This window comes from Stegodyphus dumicola, chromosome 2, assembly GCF_044657685.1.
Source record: "Stegodyphus dumicola isolate Sdum_Otavi_A_Nest chromosome 2, ASM4465768v1".
Lineage (NCBI taxonomy): Eukaryota > Metazoa > Arthropoda > Arachnida > Araneae > Eresidae > Stegodyphus > Stegodyphus dumicola.
Genome location: NC_140769.1, coordinates 245633492 through 245653475, shown reverse-complemented (window position 1 = coordinate 245653475; position 19984 = coordinate 245633492). Strand labels below are relative to the sequence as shown.

The 19984-nt window shown below is 33.2% G+C and overlaps 2 protein-coding genes across 3 annotated transcripts in view; one reads left to right on the top strand and one right to left on the bottom strand.

Moving 5' to 3' along the window:
* LOC118180149 (terminal nucleotidyltransferase 4B-like) overlaps positions 1-16472 on the bottom strand; it is a 48409-nt gene extending 31937 nt beyond the window's left edge. The window contains exons 1-3 of the mRNA XM_035349281.2: positions 16144-16472; positions 5603-5726; positions 3758-3804 (exon numbers count right to left, since the gene is read on the bottom strand). Of these exons, the coding sequence (XP_035205172.1) occupies positions 3758-3804; positions 5603-5726; positions 16144-16334 (362 nt within the window). The 5' untranslated portion in view covers positions 16335-16472. The remainder of the gene's footprint in view (positions 1-3757; positions 3805-5602; positions 5727-16143) is intronic.
* Positions 16473-16712: 240 nt separating this feature from the next.
* Positions 16713-19984, top strand: part of LOC118180131 (pyruvate dehydrogenase phosphatase regulatory subunit, mitochondrial-like) — a 69204-nt gene continuing 65932 nt past the window's right edge. The window contains exon 1 of one of the 2 annotated variants that reach the window (XM_085811978.1): positions 16713-17222. In XM_085811978.1, the coding sequence (XP_085668104.1) occupies positions 16996-17222 (227 nt within the window). In that variant the 5' untranslated portion in view covers positions 16713-16995. The remainder of the gene's footprint in view (positions 17223-19984) is intronic. The other variant, XM_035349274.2, reaches the window with a different exon arrangement.

Genomic DNA, 19984 nt, shown 5'->3' with positions numbered 1-19984 from the left:
GATCTGTTGTGTACATAAGACTTGTAGGTATGAAATAGTACAAACTCTGGTAACATCGGCTATCTACTAAATGCACCTTCTTGATGTTTTGTTTAGAGATTTTGGGTCAAAAACTTTAAAGGAAACATTCAGGATTCCTGAGAAATTTTAATGCAGTTTCTTCCACTGCGGATAAATTCTGAAAATGCATATTTAAGGTGTAAAATATCATGATTTGTTTATAAAAGCAATTGGAATAGAACAAAAAGAACATTTGAAGATGATATTGCTTAACTGTTAAATGTTTAATAACTGGCTGTTATGAGCATGGTTGCCTGATGAATTATTATGCACCTGGCTGCCAGAATTTGGCACATTCTAAAAATTTGGGAAGTTCCACTAAGATGGTTGCAATAACATGTAAGTACCATGTTTTCATTATAACCATAACCACTAGAGATCTACTGTTTAAAATCATCACATTATCAAGCACATACGTTTAAATAACAATATCTAAAATTTCATTTCAGTTGGTTAAGCTGATAGGTTGCCAGGGGTTCATATATCAGGAAAGCTTTTTTATGACCACTTTGTGTGTGTGTATATACATAGGAAAAAACTAGCGATCAGGCAAATTGCAAAGGATAATTAGCCTTGAACAAGCATGATGTGAGACGACTCAGCCATATCATATACATGGCCAGCAAAACCAAACATTAGCTCAAATTACTACCCAGCTGAATCAGAGCAGCAGTCGTATAGTAGTCAGTAAACAGATCATGCAATGCATGCTTCACTGTATAGGCTTCGGGAGCCGTAGACTCATGACAGTACCATTGCTCAATGCATGCCATCAGGCTGCACGTCTTGCCTGGGCCAAAAAACACACAGAATGGAATTTATAGGACTTGAAATGAGTAGCATGCAGTGATGAGTCTTGATTCTGACTATTTAATGCTAAGGGAGGCTGAGAAATGGCATTGATCTCATGAAGTCACAGATCCTGCATGCCAAATTGGAATTGTGCAAAGTATGCTACCTCAGTCATGGTCTGGAGTGTTTTCTCTTGGCAGTATTTGTGATCTTCGGTACTTGTACCAAACTCAATGAGATTCGGTATGTAGAGTTGCTGGCCAATCACCTCCATCCATTAATACTGGGCCCACCAGTGGCCAAACGTTGTCGATGAACACTGGTAGCTCAGTCCGAAGTTCGAATCCCATGAACATGTATCTAGCTGCATGGGCGTTTTTGTAGTTTCTCCCTGTGTAATGCGTATACGAGCCAGTTTCCTTTACAAAGTCCTCCACAAAGGCATCCCTTCCTCCCCTTGGGCAGATAGCCCTCGAGGCTTTGCCGTAATCACATAAGCAAACCATTTATATTGTCTTCTCATTCACAAAGAAATGAAGTATTCCAACAAGATAACTGCACATCTCACAGGTCCCACTTGGCTATTGCCTGGTTGGATGATCATTCCTCTGACTTCTCTGTAATGAATTGACCACCTAGAAGTCCTGATTGAAATCCTATTGAGCCCCTTTGAGATGTTTTGGAGAAAGGTTTGAAAGCACATCACACAACACTAGGGACCTTTCCCAAATTATTTACTTGACCAGCTCTAACCAATGTTTGGCAAGTCATTCCCAAGGAACGCTTGTGCAAACTTGTTGAATACAATCAAAAGTCGTAAATTCTGACACCCATAATCCGGAATGATCTATAATCTGGACCTCAAAGCTACAAACTTTCTGCACATGCGTGGCATGCGTCAACGATGCATGCACGTAAGACCTTTATGGCTGCGAATATGCATGTGCGCATGCGCATAATATGTTTACGCTTGCGCGTTTAATGTATAACGGATGGTATAAGCTAAAATTATCTAATTCAGATAATGTTGCAGATTGCGTTGTTCCTTAATCTTCGAATTGGATCCGGCTTATTATTTTTTGCAGACTGTTAGAGCAATTTTATAAAAGTAAGCTTGAACTTTTGATTATGTCAAATAGAATTTCCGATATATATTTACTAACATGTAAAGGATCTACAAAGTGAAAGTATGTTTCGAAGTCCATTAAACAAAAAGTGGAATTGCTGCAAAAAATGGATAAAGGCATATCCTTCATTTCTCTAACCATTCTGAAATCTGTTTATCAATTTCATGCTGCTCTGGGGGGGGGGCAATGAATTGGAAGTTAATCTGTCAGCACTATCCTTATCTTCAGGGCAGATGTTTTTATTTTATTTGGCTTATAATTCCTTACTAAATATAGTATTTCATCTCAATGCACTCCGTCTTTGATATGATTTAAATCAAATTCCTCGCCATTATCATTTGCTTCCGATACAGAAGAAAGTTACACAGAAGTTATTGAAAACGAAAAAATTTCGATTGACAAATTAGTCGGTATTCTCGACACAGCAATTATAGCACTTGAACAGCGGAACTTTGTAACTGAACAAAATTATGTCTGTTTATAGAATTAAAGAGAAATTATGTCTGTTTATAGAATTAAAGAGAAAGTATTATCACATTGAAAACGAAGCAACTTAAACAACTTACACTGAAAGAAATGTTTAATAAAGTAAACAAATAAATATTAAGCTTTTTTTTTTTTTTTTTTTTTTTTTTGTAAATTTTGATACCCTTTAGATCATAATTCTTCTTTATTTCATAAATTACCTGTTCATATTTTTAATTTTATAATTTCTGCATGCCATCTTACCAGATTTAAACTGATGATCTATAATCCGGAAAAATCAATAATCCGGAATCGCCGAAGTCCCGACGAGTCCGGATTAATGACTTTTGACTGTATATGCCTTGTTGTGTGGCGGCAGTTATCAAGGCTAGAGGAGGCCCAACTTGTTATTGACTTGCTATCCCTGATTCAGCAGCACTTCACTGTAAACGTATACATGTGTGGGTGGGTGTGTAATAATGATGACCTTGATATAATGAAAACAGACACTCATTGTAACAAAGCAAACTTAGCACTATTGATAGGATAGAATATTGATCCATTCTGAAAAGCTAACTTGGCAGCCAAAGCACAAATATTTATCTTTATTGCAGCTAACATTACTGGCCGCAATTCACTTGGCACTTTAATCATTCCTTTTCAAGAACATTTACATTTTGATACTGTTGTGACTGAGGCAGGATCTTATCGAGAACAGAGGTAGAAGCAAAGTGTGCAGTTACCCAGTATGGAAGCTTACCAAGAGAAAGGTTTCAATTCTCAAAATTTTAAGTTTCAAATTAACTACTTGATCAGTGTTATGTAAATCATTTTGATATGGATTGATCTAGAAATGATGCAGTCCAGAAATAGTTATTACTATTTTTAGAATAAAGAGGAAAAATACCTAAATCAAAAATGAGAAATTAAAGGACTATTACTAATTTAAATCATAACTTTGATAATACTCCTCCAAAACTGAGTCAAAGCATGAGATAGATATACTACGCTCTTTTGCCATAAATAATTTTTTCAAGAATTTATGTTTTTCATTTGATTTAGATGCAGCTGAATTAAATCAAAAGCAAATGGAAACATTTTTTAAAATTCTGTTACATAAAGAATCTGAATAATGCACAAAATTATTAAAAATAATTAACATTTTTTATGGTTTAAAATTTTAAATACTTTAATATTGAATTTTTACCTCAATCTAAAGCTTTAATATTTTTAACATCATTTGAATCATGGCAACAAGCCTAGCAATGGTAACAATGGGTATGACATAATAACAGTAAAGTATTTTTACTCACCCAGACGGCAAATAAAGTCCAGTACGAAAACTTCCAAATATTTCAACCTAAAAATTAAAAACAATTAACAAATTTTCCCCCATAGAATTCACAAATTACTGATTACTATTCATATAAATTGCAAATACATTTGAAAACTACATAATGCAAAATAACATCATACAGAATCTTTATACAGTTATGCATTAATGTCCATGTAGACATATACATTTAATAATAAAGTTATAACTGAATGTCTCTGTAATGAACAGAAATAATATGATAAATTTTTTTCACAACTTGTGCCAAGGTTCATTACTTATTATTTGATCACTGTTATTGTATTGGTCATTATTTTCTGATACTGGAAATAATAATACAGTACAAAGTCTGAAATCTGGATGTGCTACTAGCCTCTGCACCACTAATTTTTTTTTTTTTTTTTTTAAAGAAATTTTATTGTCAAATGGAAAAAAGAATTAGCTTCAGAAAATAGCATCTCGCTTTAGTATATGCCCAACACTTTCACGCATGCACACTTTTTTCCATAATAAAGTATGTAAAAGGCCTGATTTAGTTTCAGTTTGAGACTAAATAAAACCTCTTCGTGTTGAAGAAAAACAATGATTTTATAAGCTTAAATCTATACAATCAATAATCTGGTGGTTCTGTAGCCATCTTTTTGCTCGGCATAAATCACAGACTGAAACATTCTACTCACATTCATTGCTGATTTTACAGCTAATGAATAACTTATATCCCTGATGCTAACCTGCAATCATATTTTATTATGTAATTCATACAATTTTATTATGTAATTCATTCAATAATATCGAAAATTACACCATGGGTCATTTTTGACCCATCACATTTCAGGTGTATGCTACATTTTAACAATGTAAAAACAATAAATGAAGCTCGGTGGAATCAGTTTGAATTCGATGATTCTGTGTCTAGAAGACATGTCCAGGCAGACCTGGAATTACAACACCTGCGGGAGACCGTTATTTAGCTCTGGCCAAACCTTGGCCAGACTTCATTCAGGTGGTTGCAATAATAACTAGGTACCAATTTCTTGACCCTTTTTGCACTTTTTATGACTTTCTTTTACATAATATGTTATGCCAAGAATATTCTTCATTCAATAAAAACACAAATTTGGAAATTTGATGAATAAATTTGCAATAAACGCTGATAGCATGTTTAACAAATTTCATCACCTGTTTGTTTCTTTTTTGGATCCCCTTTCCAGAAATTTAGGGTTTCAACATGTCTATGCACTTCATACTGTTTGAAACTTATTAAATAGTAATTTTTTATATTTGACCACTTTTGTTTGTTTATGTTTGGCAAATATTTTAAACACAACAAATTTGCTTTTTTTTAGATTTAAAACTATAAATGTTAACTATTTTTTTAATAGCTTTCATGAAATAAGATGCCATTTTATAAAATATTCTAGAATTTTATTAAAACTGTTGTTCTTTTGAAAGCTTTGAATCATTGTTATGATGCTAATTGGAATAATCTGCATATCTACTTTTATTTGCTCAAACTTGACAAATGTAGTTGCCCTCCAGAATACTCTCTGAAATAAATATTTGAAACAACATACACTATTTCTGACTTATGCAGAAAGCCTAGATAGCTTATGCAGAAAGCCTAGCTGCCTAGATGCAGAAAATACCAACTAGCAGGGCACTAGAGCTTATAGTTTTTTATGAAATAAAATTAATGACAATTAGTAAAATTAATTAATGACAATTAATGACAATTGTAAATTAATGACAATTGAATTAGTAAAATTTAATGACAATTAAAAAATTATGCTGAAAGTACATTTTATATTAAAAGAAAATTTCATACCTTTGCTTGAGGCCACAATGAATGAACAATTTTAGTTATGTGCTCAACAACCTTTAACCTGATTTCTGTTTCTTGTTCTGTAGGACGCATTGTTTCAAAGAAATCACATATTTCTTCATGTAGGCTGTAAAATATAACTTTATGTATATAAGATAATATTTTATAATGAGACAGAACTTAAATCAGCATCCAATATTTCAATTAAAAGCCTTACAACTATAATGTCATTTTAACATGTATGTCTACATATGTATATATGTATATACTCAGAATTTGGGGGGAAAGCAAATTTCTTTTCTTACAGTGAATTTAATCATTTTACAGTTAACTATAATTTAAATGAATGTTAATAATTAATTAAATTTATATTACTTCTATCACATTATTTTTTAAAGTTGTTTTCATGTTTCTGTCGCTGAATTACAAACAATTAATACAGAAATTAAATGTTCTATTTACCATAGTAGCACAAAACCTATTTCTAGAACGCAAACCAACAAAAAGTAAATCAGCAATGAAATGATTATTTTTCATGGTTGCAAGTAGAATTAATATCCCAAGTCATCTATTCTGTTCCTCCTTACATCCCTCATTAACTGTGGCTAGTGGAAAATAATAAGATTTATTTGTCTGGCAATTTCAGTAGTTATGTGCTTTTATTTCTTCTTTCATAGCATTGGAAATAAAAAGAAGTAGTCAATAACAAGTCTTGAGTATTACTAATCAGTCTTGATCTTATATGAATGATATTTCTATTAAGTATTTTGTGCCCAAGGTGAGGATTCATCTTAGCTTTCCAAATACAGCAATTTTTTCCACTAGCCTGTTAATTTAAAACAGACATTTCAAGCTCACTCTTTCCTCCTGGTTTGTCTTTTAGCCACAGTACAATTGCTGTAGAAGATGCTTAAGGTCTCTAACTAACTAGAAAATCTACTAATTATTGTAAGGTGGCGAAAACACAATACAATTATAAAGTACAGGAGGGTCAGAATGATCCTAAAGGGACTATTTTAAAATAACAATCTAGAGTTCAGTCATATCAAGCTTAATTACATTTTATTTTGAGTCTTCAAACATTGTCAAGACTAGATATTATGCTTAATGCTTTATTGGTTCTTCTTAATTACCTGCAACACCCCCTGAAAAGTATTCACAATACAAAGAACTATATTGCTATGAAATTTGTACCCAAAGCCAAGTTTTTATTTAAGCATAAACAGCACAAAACATACATAGGGCTTTCTTGTAAAACGTAAGTGTGTTATTACTGATATTTCTTGCATTATTTTAATTAACCCAAAGGGCATTAGCTCAGAAGGGCTATTAATTTCTTTTTGGCATTTTGCACTGGTTCACTATAAATGTTGGTTCACTTTTCAAACTGTTGCCATAAAATACTAGAGCCTGCATTATATTTAAAGAAATTAAATAATGAAGAATCTGCATGAATGTAAGTATGTTTCTCACGCTACGAAAAAAAACAACAGTACCTAGAGACATCAAATTTTCAATAAATTGTCCTCTACTAGAATATGGGCATCTGGATGCCCGAACTTGGAATTTGGCATTTGTTTTATTATCTATTTCGTATTTTGTAAAACTTTAACGAATTTTTGATTAATAAACTCAACAATTTCAAAGTGAGCAATGGTAACACTATACAGGGGAGGGACATTTTTATCTCCAGTGCGCAAGACTGTGTATCGTAAATTCTAAAGATATGCCCATTTTAAAATTATTCTGTGATATTGCTCTTGAAATGAATTTTATGTTCTAAGTGCAAAAAACATGATATTTAATAAATAGAGGTAACGCACAAAACGTTTAAAAAAATGTACCTTTGGGCATAGTATAAAATCTAAAAACTTTCAGATTTTTATTTATTTATTTATTTATTTTTTTTTTTTTTTTTTTTTTTTACTAATTCACAGTTCTTTTATGGAATTCTTAGCGTGCCACCATCTTCAAAATGACTGTTGCCTTTGTAGTCTTGACTATCGGTATTCAAACTGAATTATAATTTGCACTTATGAATAGCTAAGTTTATCGCTTTTATTTTTTAGCTAAAACAAGGAGCTGCTACTTCAGATACAATAACAATAGAATCAAAATTTGAAAAACAAAATAATCACAAATAGCTACTTGTTGCCATTCAGCATAAAAGAAATATAAATATGAATATTAAGAAAATGTTAATTTTACGAAATATTTAAATACGTGCAAAAATATAAAATATTTGAAATTAAAAATAATTACTCATGCAATAATTGGGCCACTACACTACTCCAAAACCTGTAACTAAGTTAAGGTACAAAAAATGGAGAAACAGGAAGTGACTAGCATTGCAGTGTTAACCGTCAGAAGAATTTAGATATAATACTTGAATTTGACTGGTAAACCTATAGTTCTAATTGTGCAAGAATGTTTCTGATCCACTTATAAATTTCAGCCCAGTCTCCACAATTTGTTGTGGTCAGATTTTGAAAACTGAGAATTCTCTCAAACTGAAATATAAAGTGGTTTCAAGCAATTGAGTGAAACACTGACATGTTTTCCTTTTATGCTAACAGTAAAATATTTATCTTTGCAATCAATAATAGGAAATTGTCCTTCATAAGGAGGTTCAAAGGTTTTCTTCACCAGATGAAACACATGAGAACAATTTTTATGTACAAGTATCTGTTCAAATTATTTTTTACGAATCTGTCTGGGTCCAATGACTTTCATCTGTTTATGGAGATTATTATCAAAAGTTTCTCATGCTGTCTGAATACTTGGTTTGCTGAAAAACTCTCCAGAAAATCTAAGACTGACCATAAACTTCTTGTGCAATACAATGATTTGTATCTTCTTGAATAGCAGAACGCAAACACAAAAGTACTGTTTGTAATGTGTCAGTCCAAGACAGGTTGTTGTGAGCTTTAAACACTGTTTTTAATGTTCTATGAAGGTACTTAACTTTGCCATTACATAAAGGGTGGTAGGCTATAGTATCTTGCAAACTGATGCCACAGATTTTGGAAAAAACTCGTAATGTGTCAAATTTAAATTGAGACCGAAGATCGTTAATGATTTTGGCATTCCAAAATGCACAATCCAGTTGCTGTAAAAAGCCTTTGCAACAGTATCAGCTGAAGTATTATCTAAAGGAACTGCTTCCATCCAATTCGAAAATCTGTGAATGTATATAAGACAGTAAATATTTCCTTTTGATGGAGGAAGTGGTTCTATGAGATTGATATGGATTACAGAAAATCTTCCTGGTGGTACTTCAAACTCACCTAATTTTGTTTTAATATGACGGCTGATTTTAGTTCTATGCAGGGCCGGATAAAGGGCGATTGGGCCCAATCGAGCCCCGCATTTGAAAGAGCCCTGTGTTACCATCAAAATGAACCAAAAAAAAAATTTCGAAATTTAAAGCAAATTGCTTTTGACGATAATGGATAAATTATGAATTATTCAAATAATTAAAAATATATTTATTTTAAGTTTGCATTATTGGATGATATTTATTAATGTGTTTATTATTATATAATATATAAAACTGATACCCGTAAAAGCTCATGTCAAATGTATTGAATTTAATCGGGATTGTCCTATATTAGAGATTTTGCACTACGTACATGAACTACTTTACGTACGTAAACTACTATAAAGGTATGTGCACGTGCAACTAGTTGCACAACCGTACCAGCCAGTGGTGGATGTATAGCTAGTATCAAATGTCAATTGTTTCTTGCATTTGTAGTTTTATATTCAATAAATGTTTTTGTATTTTGAACATTTTTATTTTTTTAATTTATGTAGAAGTTTACCTGTCTGATGATCCATGACATTTGATATATTTATAGTATATACTGAATTTTATTTAGCTATTTAATATAGAGAGAGGGATCCGCAAAAAAAAAATTTAATCGGGCCCCGCACCTTTTCGATCCGGTACTGGTTCTGTGGCAAGGAATGCAGATTTGCATCTACAATTGTATATCTTGTTAGGTTGAATGAATTTTGATGTTGTTAGTTTTATAGTTGACTTCTGAAGCATCTGTAAATAATGCCAGAGGTAGTCCAGAATTTGAATATGACAACAATGCAGTGTTTACGAGATCATTCCTGCACATTTCCAACTGTTTTTCACCTTCTTCAGTCCATTGAATTTTACGTTTGTCCCTCTTTTTAGCTCCCTTAAGATATTCATATAACAATGCTTGATTCTTTGCTGCATCTTTTAGGTGACTATAAAAGTTATGTTTTCCAAGAAAAGTTCTAAGTTCATAAATTGCTTCTGGTCATTTGTAATCAAAAATAGCTTGGGGAGTCCTGAGATGTAATTAGGTATACTAAAAACTCAATTTGTTGAACAGAAAACATAGATTTTGAAATATTTATTCTTAAACCAAAGATATTTGATCTTTCAAAAACTAACTTAAGGTGGTTTTCATATTCTTCATGAGTACTGGATGTGATAGGATCTAAGAGTACTGGATACGACAAGGAGTGAAGATAGCTGTTTTACATTTGCCTTCTTTTCCAATAAGAATTTGAAAATACGTGGTACTCTTCTGTTATCAGGACCAGATTCAGAAATGTATGGATCTGTTCATATATGCATGTATATAAGTACATACGTGCATATGTAAGTTATATGCATATATTATGTGTGTATACACACATATACACAGATACACATGAATGTACATGCATACATTTCTGAATCTGGTCCTGATCACAGAAGAGTAGGAAATAAGCTTTGAATAAATCAGTTTTAAAGAAAATATTTGTGCCTTTTAAAATATGATGAAAATCTTCAATCCGAAGAAGTGGGTAACAATCAGGTATCATCTGCGCATTAAATCGACAGTGATCCCACAAAGCCAATATGAACTATCCCCTTTCATTATAATAGGCAAGAGGCTCACTGGGAATTTGATGGACAAATTATTTCACTGTCAAGCATAAAATTATATTCCTCTTTAGCTGTCACTAAATGTTTTGGATCGAACTGTCATGTCTTTGAATAAATGGATTGACCATCATTTACGATAAAATGTGTTAACACCATGTTTGTGTAGAAAAAAGGTTAGATTTAGAAATTTCTGGATATTTCAACAGTAAAATGAAAATTTTTATGGATTTAGTTAATGTGGCTATGTAGCTATCACTTGAAATAGCAGCAACATCACCCTGGACACTAATTTGTATTACATCATCAATTAAGTTTTTCTTATTTATACTGATAAGTAAGTTATATTTGTGAAAGCTTCAAAGTCAGCTCCTAAAATACCTTTTGTGACATCAGCAATTATAAATGGAAACTGAAAAGCACAGTTTAATTCCAAATCAAGAGTTAGCATTTTTATACCATATGTGGAGATACCTATGCAATTAGTTGCAAACAGTTTCTATTCAGTTTTAAGCTTATTCAGAGAAGTAACTAGAATTATGCTTATATCAAATCTGCTATTGACAAGATAGTGCAAACCTGATCTTCAGTCACGAACAAATAAACGAAATATGCTACAATCCTTCACATTTCTTCTAGAAAACTTAGCCACCAAACCTACTGTAGATTTGAGTTTTCCTGGTTTGGGGAATGGTTGTTTACCCAAGCACATGGGGACTTGGCTTTCTCTAGCCAAGTCCCCATGTGCTTGGGTTTCATTTTGACCCAAATTGAAAGTGAGAGAAACAAAATTTCCCATTTCGATCATATCGTTTACAAGATCGCGAACAGAAATTACATGAATCCGAATATCTGCATCTTGATCAAATGGTTATTTGATCAATTTTTTGTTCACGAGAAGCAATATTTTTCAAAAAATAATTTACGGAAACGGAAGATGCATCAGTACTAAATATTTCTAGTTTCTGATTCATATCACTAATTTTATCTGACACAGATGCTAACTTAGTTACATCTGCATCACTAACTAATAATGCATTTTTTATTCAGGTAGCTTTTCAAGCCAAACCCTTTTGATTAAATTTTCAGATACATCCATAGTAGCAACTGATCTCAGTTTCTGCAAAAGCTGGCTTGATTTCATGTCAGCAAGCTCAATACCAATAATTAAATGTTTAATGCAATCCATAATAGCAATTGATCTCAGTTTCTGCAAAACTTGGCTTGCTTTCAGGTTGCCAAACTCAATACCAGTAATCAAACGTTTAATGCATATATTTTCACTTTCCTTAAATTAATGTTATAATCTAGTTTTAGCATATGAATATTCTGTGGCATTTTCGTTATTACATATTTATTTAACTATTACATATATTTCTGATGGCATTGAGAATCGGAGAATTGCACAAACTAGGTACTGCACACTCCCTTGACTTTGTTCATGTACACATTGAACTAAGTTCACTTAAAAAGTCAAAGGAGCAGCCAACAAAAAAATATATAATCTCAATAAACTACAGTTTAAATCAAGCAATGAAATAACATAAAAAAATTCATCTTTGCACTACACAAAGGAAATATCCACTTACATTATTTACAAATTAGCACATCTTCATTCAGAGAGAATTCCTTAATAGCATCCAAAACCTTCCTAAAATTATCTGAACTAGAATCTGTATGCTGGTGTCGCCACATAAATTCACAAAATAAGAATAAAAAATATCCTCCATAGCGAGGTTCAACCGTACACATTTCCTTCCTACAAACAGGACACCTAATAATGGCTACTAAGTAAACCTTCATTTACATACCAGTCAAGTAATGTTCTTTCCTCATTTCTTTCCAAATCATACATAAACTTCAAATTAATCTTACCACATTCAGCCATTTTACCATCTAAACTACAAAACAAGCAATATACTTCCTAACCAGCACACACACACACACCACAAGCCCTTACGAATTTACTGCAATCATGCAACCAATTACATCATAATAGAGTTCCCATAACATTCAACTATTAGGCTAACATAAATGAAACAACAACAATGCGATAATACAAGGTGTATCCTTCTCTCTACTCTAACCAAATTTTGAAATCCCTAAATTTTTTATCTTTGTACTTGTGTAAATTTTAAAATTTTAAACATCCCTATATTCTACCGTTCAATGCAGCTGCACAGGTTGCAAGCCCAACTCACAAAACTTCATGTAGTTTCCTCCCTACTAATGTAAATACAGTCAAATACCGAAAATCCGCCGACCTTAAATCTGTCAAATCCTGAAATCCGCGTTGCCTCTCAGAATATAAACATTTAGTTTATAGGTTCTGGAAACCGCAACATTGAGTACGAAATATCGAAGAAAAAAATACTTACCGAATAATGACGTCATAATTACCGAATAATAACGAGTCAAAACGGAAATACCAAATTATTGATATAAAAAAGTTTTAAAAAATATAATAAAATAAATAAGATAAGTTTTTCTCCCCTCTAATCTGCACAGAGGTAAAAAAGAAGACGATTCACTCTTTGTTCAAGTTCACGCTTCACGTTGTTCTATTTTCTGAGCTTTTTTATTTCACGAGATTATTTAGTGCTGCCATTTTTTTTATCCGGGTATTTTGTGGATAAATTAAGAATATTTTTTAATTTCAGCCCTTTTTAATACAATGACAGATAAAAAATGCACTCATGATTTTACTGCTTGCAACGTTGAAAAACGTAAATACGTTGCATTGACGGTAACGCAAAAAGTGCAAATTCAAAAGATGAAAGCAGGTGCTACTCCTCGATTTAGCAGAATAACCATCCACCATCTATTTTAGTTCGAGTGCCACCGTACAGACAATAGTATAGACATTTATTTCGAAGCAGGAAACGCGAAAAATGAGCAATGTCCTCGACAGGACTCGAACCTCTCAAATACTGGTCAAGCGTGCTGACCACTACACCACGAATAAGGCGGGAGAAATACCTTATAAAAGTACCAAACTTTTATTCAATAAACAAGGCTTTATCATTCTAAAAAGAAATTTGTTAGAGGCCTGCCAATGACACTGACATTATTCTGGATAAGATTCACATAATGAAAAAGGCTTAAATTTTTTATAAGTTGTTTTTTCTCTTCAATACTCATGGATTTAAGCTAAAGTAATACTGAGCTATCAGGATCATGAACAGGGAAGTGATTCTGTGGTTTCAAAATAATACTTGTACTTAAAAACATGTTTAAATTCCTCCCCCTTTTTTTTATACTACTTGCATAGGATTAAAGGTAAAAAAAAAAGAAAAAAAAGTTCAAAAGAGAATACAAGTCTTTTATATGCCTAATATTAACAAAAATAACATCATTGTCCTAAAAGATGTCTTAAAAAGCTCATCTCCAATTTTATAAAAACCCAGCCCATCATGAAAGACCAAAACAGTCTAGTTGCACTGTAACTCAAAGTGGAAGTAGAACTAAGGAAAAAAAAAATGTCAAAAGATAACTTGCTATTTTAAGTAATACAAATACGAGTGACAGTAACTTAAATCATCAGATTAGAATTTATCATTTAAATCAGGATTTGAATTAAAAGAAGTTTAAAAAAAACACTAATTATAATTTAAATTTTGCAGGTCATTTACACTCCAGCATATACACTGACTACCAATAAGTATTTGGACACCTGTAATAGAAAAGAGAAACTAACTTTATTCAAAATCAATAGTTGGTAGAGCCTCCACGAGAGGTAATTATAGCGTGGACCCTTAGGGGCATACTTTCCACAAGTCTTTGTATGATAGCTAGTGGTATTTTCTTCCACTCGGCTTGGAGAAGACATAGAAGTTCCTTCACCGATTTTGCACGGGTAGTGCACCCCTGAATTTGGCAATACAACTCGTCCCAGAGGTTCTTGATAGGGTTCAGGTCTGGACTCTGGGCAGGCCAGTCCATTCGATGAACTCCATTGGCACCATACCAAGCCTTGGTTAACGTCGAAACGTGACAACTGGCATTGTCGTCCTGAAAGTAACAAGGGTCCAACCCGTAAAACTACCACAACGTAGGAAGCACATTGTCATCCAAAATAGTGCAGTAGTCATCGGAGTTGAGCTTACCATGAATGGGAACCAAGGGTCCCAGCTCATACCAGGAGAAACATCCCCAGACCATAATTCCACCTCCGCCGAACTTGACTGTTGGCACAATGCATTCTGGCAGGAGACGTTATCCAGGTAGACGCCAGACCCAGACCCTGCCATCCGAATGGTAATTTTGATATGCTTTGTACCACATTAACCGAGCAGCGCGGTTGGACTTTGTGATCATAGGCTTATGAGCAGCAGCACGACCATGAAAACCAAGCAGATGTGCTGCCTTACGGATGGTATTCATTGAAACAATACTCCCGGATGCCTGTTGAAACTCCTCGCGGATGAGGGCCATTGGTTGGGTGCGGTTCTTCCGAATTTCTCTGGACAGCACTCATCGGTCTCTATCTCCCAGTTTCGTTGGTCTGCCGACTCAGGGAACATTCTGACAATCACCGCTCACCTTCCACTTCTTAATCACATAGGCCACTGTAGATTTTGGGTACTTCAGATTGCTAGATATGTCTCTTAAGGATCGGCCCCATTTGTGATACCCGATAATTATACCTTCCTCAAAATCAAAGAGCTCCGAACTGCGAGGCATCTTGCATGCTACTAAAGCCAATGCTACTTCCTACACGATATATACCGGCGGAGTCCGGGACGTACCTTAAGACCACAGATATCGTCATTTGCATAGATGTCCAAATACTTATTGGTAGTCAGTGTACAATGCCTTAAGCGATCAGTACAATTGGCGTTCCCTGTGAACTAAAGATATTAATAATTCAATGCAAAATACTTTATTAAGTAGCTGCTTGTGAAAACGGGGAAAGCGCAGAATTACCCACTGTTTGGCGGGTTTTTAAGAATTGCACATACTAGGTATCCATGTACACATCGACCTATTTTCACTTAAAAAAACATCCCAGAATTGCACACTCCCTTGACTTTATCCATGTACACATCGACCTATTTTCACTTAAAAAGTCAAAGAAAATTGACAAAAATCCAGTTCTTGGTAAAATCCTAGTATACAGTGTAGCCTTAACGCGATTTTGAAAATTATCACCAACACCAAAAATAACCCAAAGAACGTCTATGTATATACTATCACTACATACATACTATATACTATGTATAACTATATATATTCTTTAAATGACCTGTTTACTACTCGTCATATATGTCTTGTTTTCACTGCTCATCATAAAGTAGCCAAATCCCATGTGTACCGGATATTAGGATGAAACCCAATTCTTCTTACTCTTATAAAAAGCGCCAAACAAATAATAGGGCGATTCTTCACTTTACTGGTGAAAACCATTGAGTGATACCAAGTCATAATATAAGTCCAGAAGTGATTACCTATATCACCTACTTTTGGAGACGGCAATGGTCACTTTTCACATTAACGTAATCCAGTAGAAGAATCACTGATATTGACATTTGATCAAGAAAATGCATGATCTGCATGAAAGAGGACATTACTTAACATGTAATTAGCACGCTCAAAATAAATTATATGGGTTGAAAGATCGATCGAGACTTACCCCACTACACCACAAGAATATTGAGCTAATTTCTTCCATGGAATTGCAGTGAAATTTTCTGAAGAACTCGTTTGCATTAAATTCTTACCACCTCTTCCACGATGATAATTTTTTGAATTACTCTTTTTTAGGTTCCCATCACTAGGAAAAGGGATATAAGAATCTGATGTATATCGGGGAGATTCCTCCATTTTAATATTAAATTGTATAATGTAATCAAAGTAGGTATATTTAAAAAGAAATAAGCACAGATGTCCGACAGCAGAAGAAAAACTGAAGTAAATATTGCACAATTAAACAGACAAAGTAGACAGACTTTTGTTTTGCACCCGTTAAGTCTTTCTGCTCGTGCCGTATCAGTTACGGTTCTGAAACAACCGGCTTAACAAATAATATCATTTTACTTGCTTATGTTAGGAAATTATATTTGAAATCTTAGTTTCATCTATTAAACCTCTTCTAATAAATTTGTTATAAGTTATATTAAGATGTTAAAAAAATTATTTGCCTTTAATAATGTAGTTCTCGCATATACCATATTCCTACACTTTGCTGTAAGGAGGGAATGAAGTGCCCTTTAAAATGTAAACAATGTAACTGCGATACCAAAATTTAAACAGGAATGCTGTGTTTTCGTGTTAAACATTTAAACATCGCACTTTATTTTAGAATTGTGTACTTATAAATTAAATGTATTATCATTGTCATGTAAGATTTAATCGCATGGAAAGGAAAATGTGTTGTGCTTTTTGTAGAAACTGATCATATCCATATTTTTGGCAAGTTTTGTCACCTGAAGGTTGAATTTGAATTACATTTTGCATTCTAACCATTTGTAAAAAATCGCAGACTATGGCCGCTATATTGATTGAGCAAGCTAAAAGAAGCATACCCCGTTATATTTTTAAGGAAATCTGGCCTCAAAATAAGTTTATTAAAGTGAACGAGCGCTTTGCTACCAATTTTGTGCCTCAGTCGTCACAAGTTATAATATGTGGTGCCGGTGCGGTCGGAAATTCTGTCGCTTATCATATGAATAAGAATGAATGGAATGACATAATAGTGTTAGAGCAGAGCAAGTAAGTATTACATTTGTACAGACATATTTTATGTGTTCGTAATAATATTTATAATATAGAAATTAGCTGTGGTAATCTCACCTGTGGGCAAATAAAAAAAAAGGGGGGATGGTCAGCAGACATGTTTTACATAATGGGTTTTTGATACGTCTTAACCACTTTCATGACTAGAAAAACATGTATTATCCAATCTACTGTGACACTATCACCAAACACTACAATTTAGGGCCAGTTACGGATAAGTATGACCTAACATCATACTTAGGATATCCTTGCTTTTGTTTGATGTAACTCTGAGTGATTCTTGAAAAGCTAGGCTATATTTTTTATGAATAAGGATATAAAGTAAATTTTTACTACTGTATTTTTTCCTTGCATTTTGAAAAAAAAAGATTGATGTGATGAATGTGGGAACTCCGCAAATTTTCACATTCGATGAAATGATACACAAGTGCCAAAAAAACCATGCCAAAGATGCCATGTGTGTCAAGATGTTTTTGTTTCAAAACCACCAATAATGTTTTAGTTAATCTTCGGATTATGGTAACTTGGCAAAAATTTGGTGACCAACCCTGCTACAGCAACCTGCTAGTTTTTTTTTTTTTTTTTTTTTTTTTTTTTTTTTTTTTTTTGACACTATTTTTTTTTTACGAAGTAAAGGCTTTTTTTTTTTTTTAACTCAACATTTTTTTTTGAACAATCTGCTAGCCCAATTACGCTTATGCTAGAACTTTTATGGAACAAAAGTCCTTAATCATGATGAAGATCAGGAGCGAAATTGGGAGAAAGTACAGAATCGCCCACTGCTTCCCACGTTTTTAAGAATTGCACATACACGGTATCCATGTACACGTCGACCTATTTTTACTTAAAAAAACATCCCAGAATTGCACAAAAATGGCATTGTGCACACTCTTGACTTTATCCATGTACACTGCTAAAGTCCTAGCTATTAACCTTTATTGCCTTACCAAAATGTCGACAAACTACCTGTTACCATATTCCAAAGATTAGCCAATGTTTTATATGCATCAATAGACTGTTATCTTGAAAATAAAAATGATGCATGCATCTCTTCAACTGTTTGTAAAAGCACATTATCATATCACATTGCATTACAGGGAGTTATTGATATGATATCTGGTACAGACAGGGTCAGCGCTTGACATTTTGCCACCAAGTGGAATTCCTAAATTCTGCCGCTTAATGCTTCCCTAAAATCTATACATTTTGCCTCCCCTAATTACTGCAGCTGCACAAGTTCTGCTGTCGGCCCTGGGTACAGACGTTCGTATTCAAAACATAGATGGATGTCTGCTGGTAACGCATGACATCATTTACACTTGAAGGAATGGAGACATTTTCTGAGGAATATTACGCCCTCAAAAGCTAAAAAAATGCACAATGTTTGAATTTTATGTGTATAACTGAAAAAATACTGTGAAACTATGTGGGAATGGAAAGATTAGCTTTTGGCACTCAATTTCTGCATCTGTTTCTGTAATCTATAAATATTAACGTGTTTCCTCTAAATTGTTCTCTACAAAATCGTCTTCCTCTTAGACAGAAAGACTAACTTGTATAGGTTCGTTTGGTGGTTTCAGCTAACAGTTAGAGTAGACTGAGGGGTACCCCTTGTATTATCACGAAGCTATTTCATTTATTGCCAAGTCAAGGAAGTGTGCAATTCTCTGATGTTTTTTAAAGTGAAAATAGGTCTACATGTACATGAATAAAGTCAAGGGAGTGCACAATGTGAAAATAAGTCAGTGTGTACATGGATACCGAGTTTGTGCAGTTCTTGTTATTTTGTCTTTATGTAGCAGTGATTTTTGATGATAAAATTGCAGTTGATCTTTACATTATGGTAACTTGGTGAAAATTTGGCGACCAACTCTCCTACAGCAACCCTCTATTTTTTTTCCCGCCGCCATTTTGTCTTCACGAAGTAAAGACATGTTTATTTTCTTTTTATCTACTGAACACTTCTTCCAACAATCTACTAGCCGAATTACACTTATGCTAGAAATTTTATCTAACAAAACTGCTTAATCATGACAAATATTCACTGCAAAATTGGGAAAAAGTGCACAATACCATACTCCTTACGCGTTTTTCAAAATAACACATACACATAAACCATGTACACGCCGACTTATTTTTTCTTAAAAAAACATCCCAGAATTGCACAAAAATGGCATTGCGCACACTCTTCACTATATCCATGTACACTGCTTTTTTCTCATAAATTAGAAAAATTTCACGAAAATACATGACAATTTTCTCAATGTTTAAACCCGGTAAAAAGAACATATATGAAATTACCTGATCGCGAAAATGTATTTACCCTTTCCAAATATCAACATTTCCACATATAAAATAAATAAAATATCCAAAAACTTTTACCTCTAAATCATCTATTATATTATAAACGTCACCAACAAATTCATACCGCAACCATTACAAATACTTAGTGTCAGATATTTAAATTATTTCCATGCACGTTTACTTCAACTAAAACGTATACCAAATTCCTACAAACATAAAATTCACAAAAAAACTATCATTTAATTAAAATATAATTAAATTGAAAAACACTTACTTAAAATATAAATGAGCACATACATTAAATTAATACATACATAAATACCCATTTCGAATTCACTTTAGTTACGGCCATGGGATCCAAAAATTCACGAACACTGTTTCACACAACACAGAATAAAGCCAAATACAAAATTTCCAGATTTTTTCCCGATTTC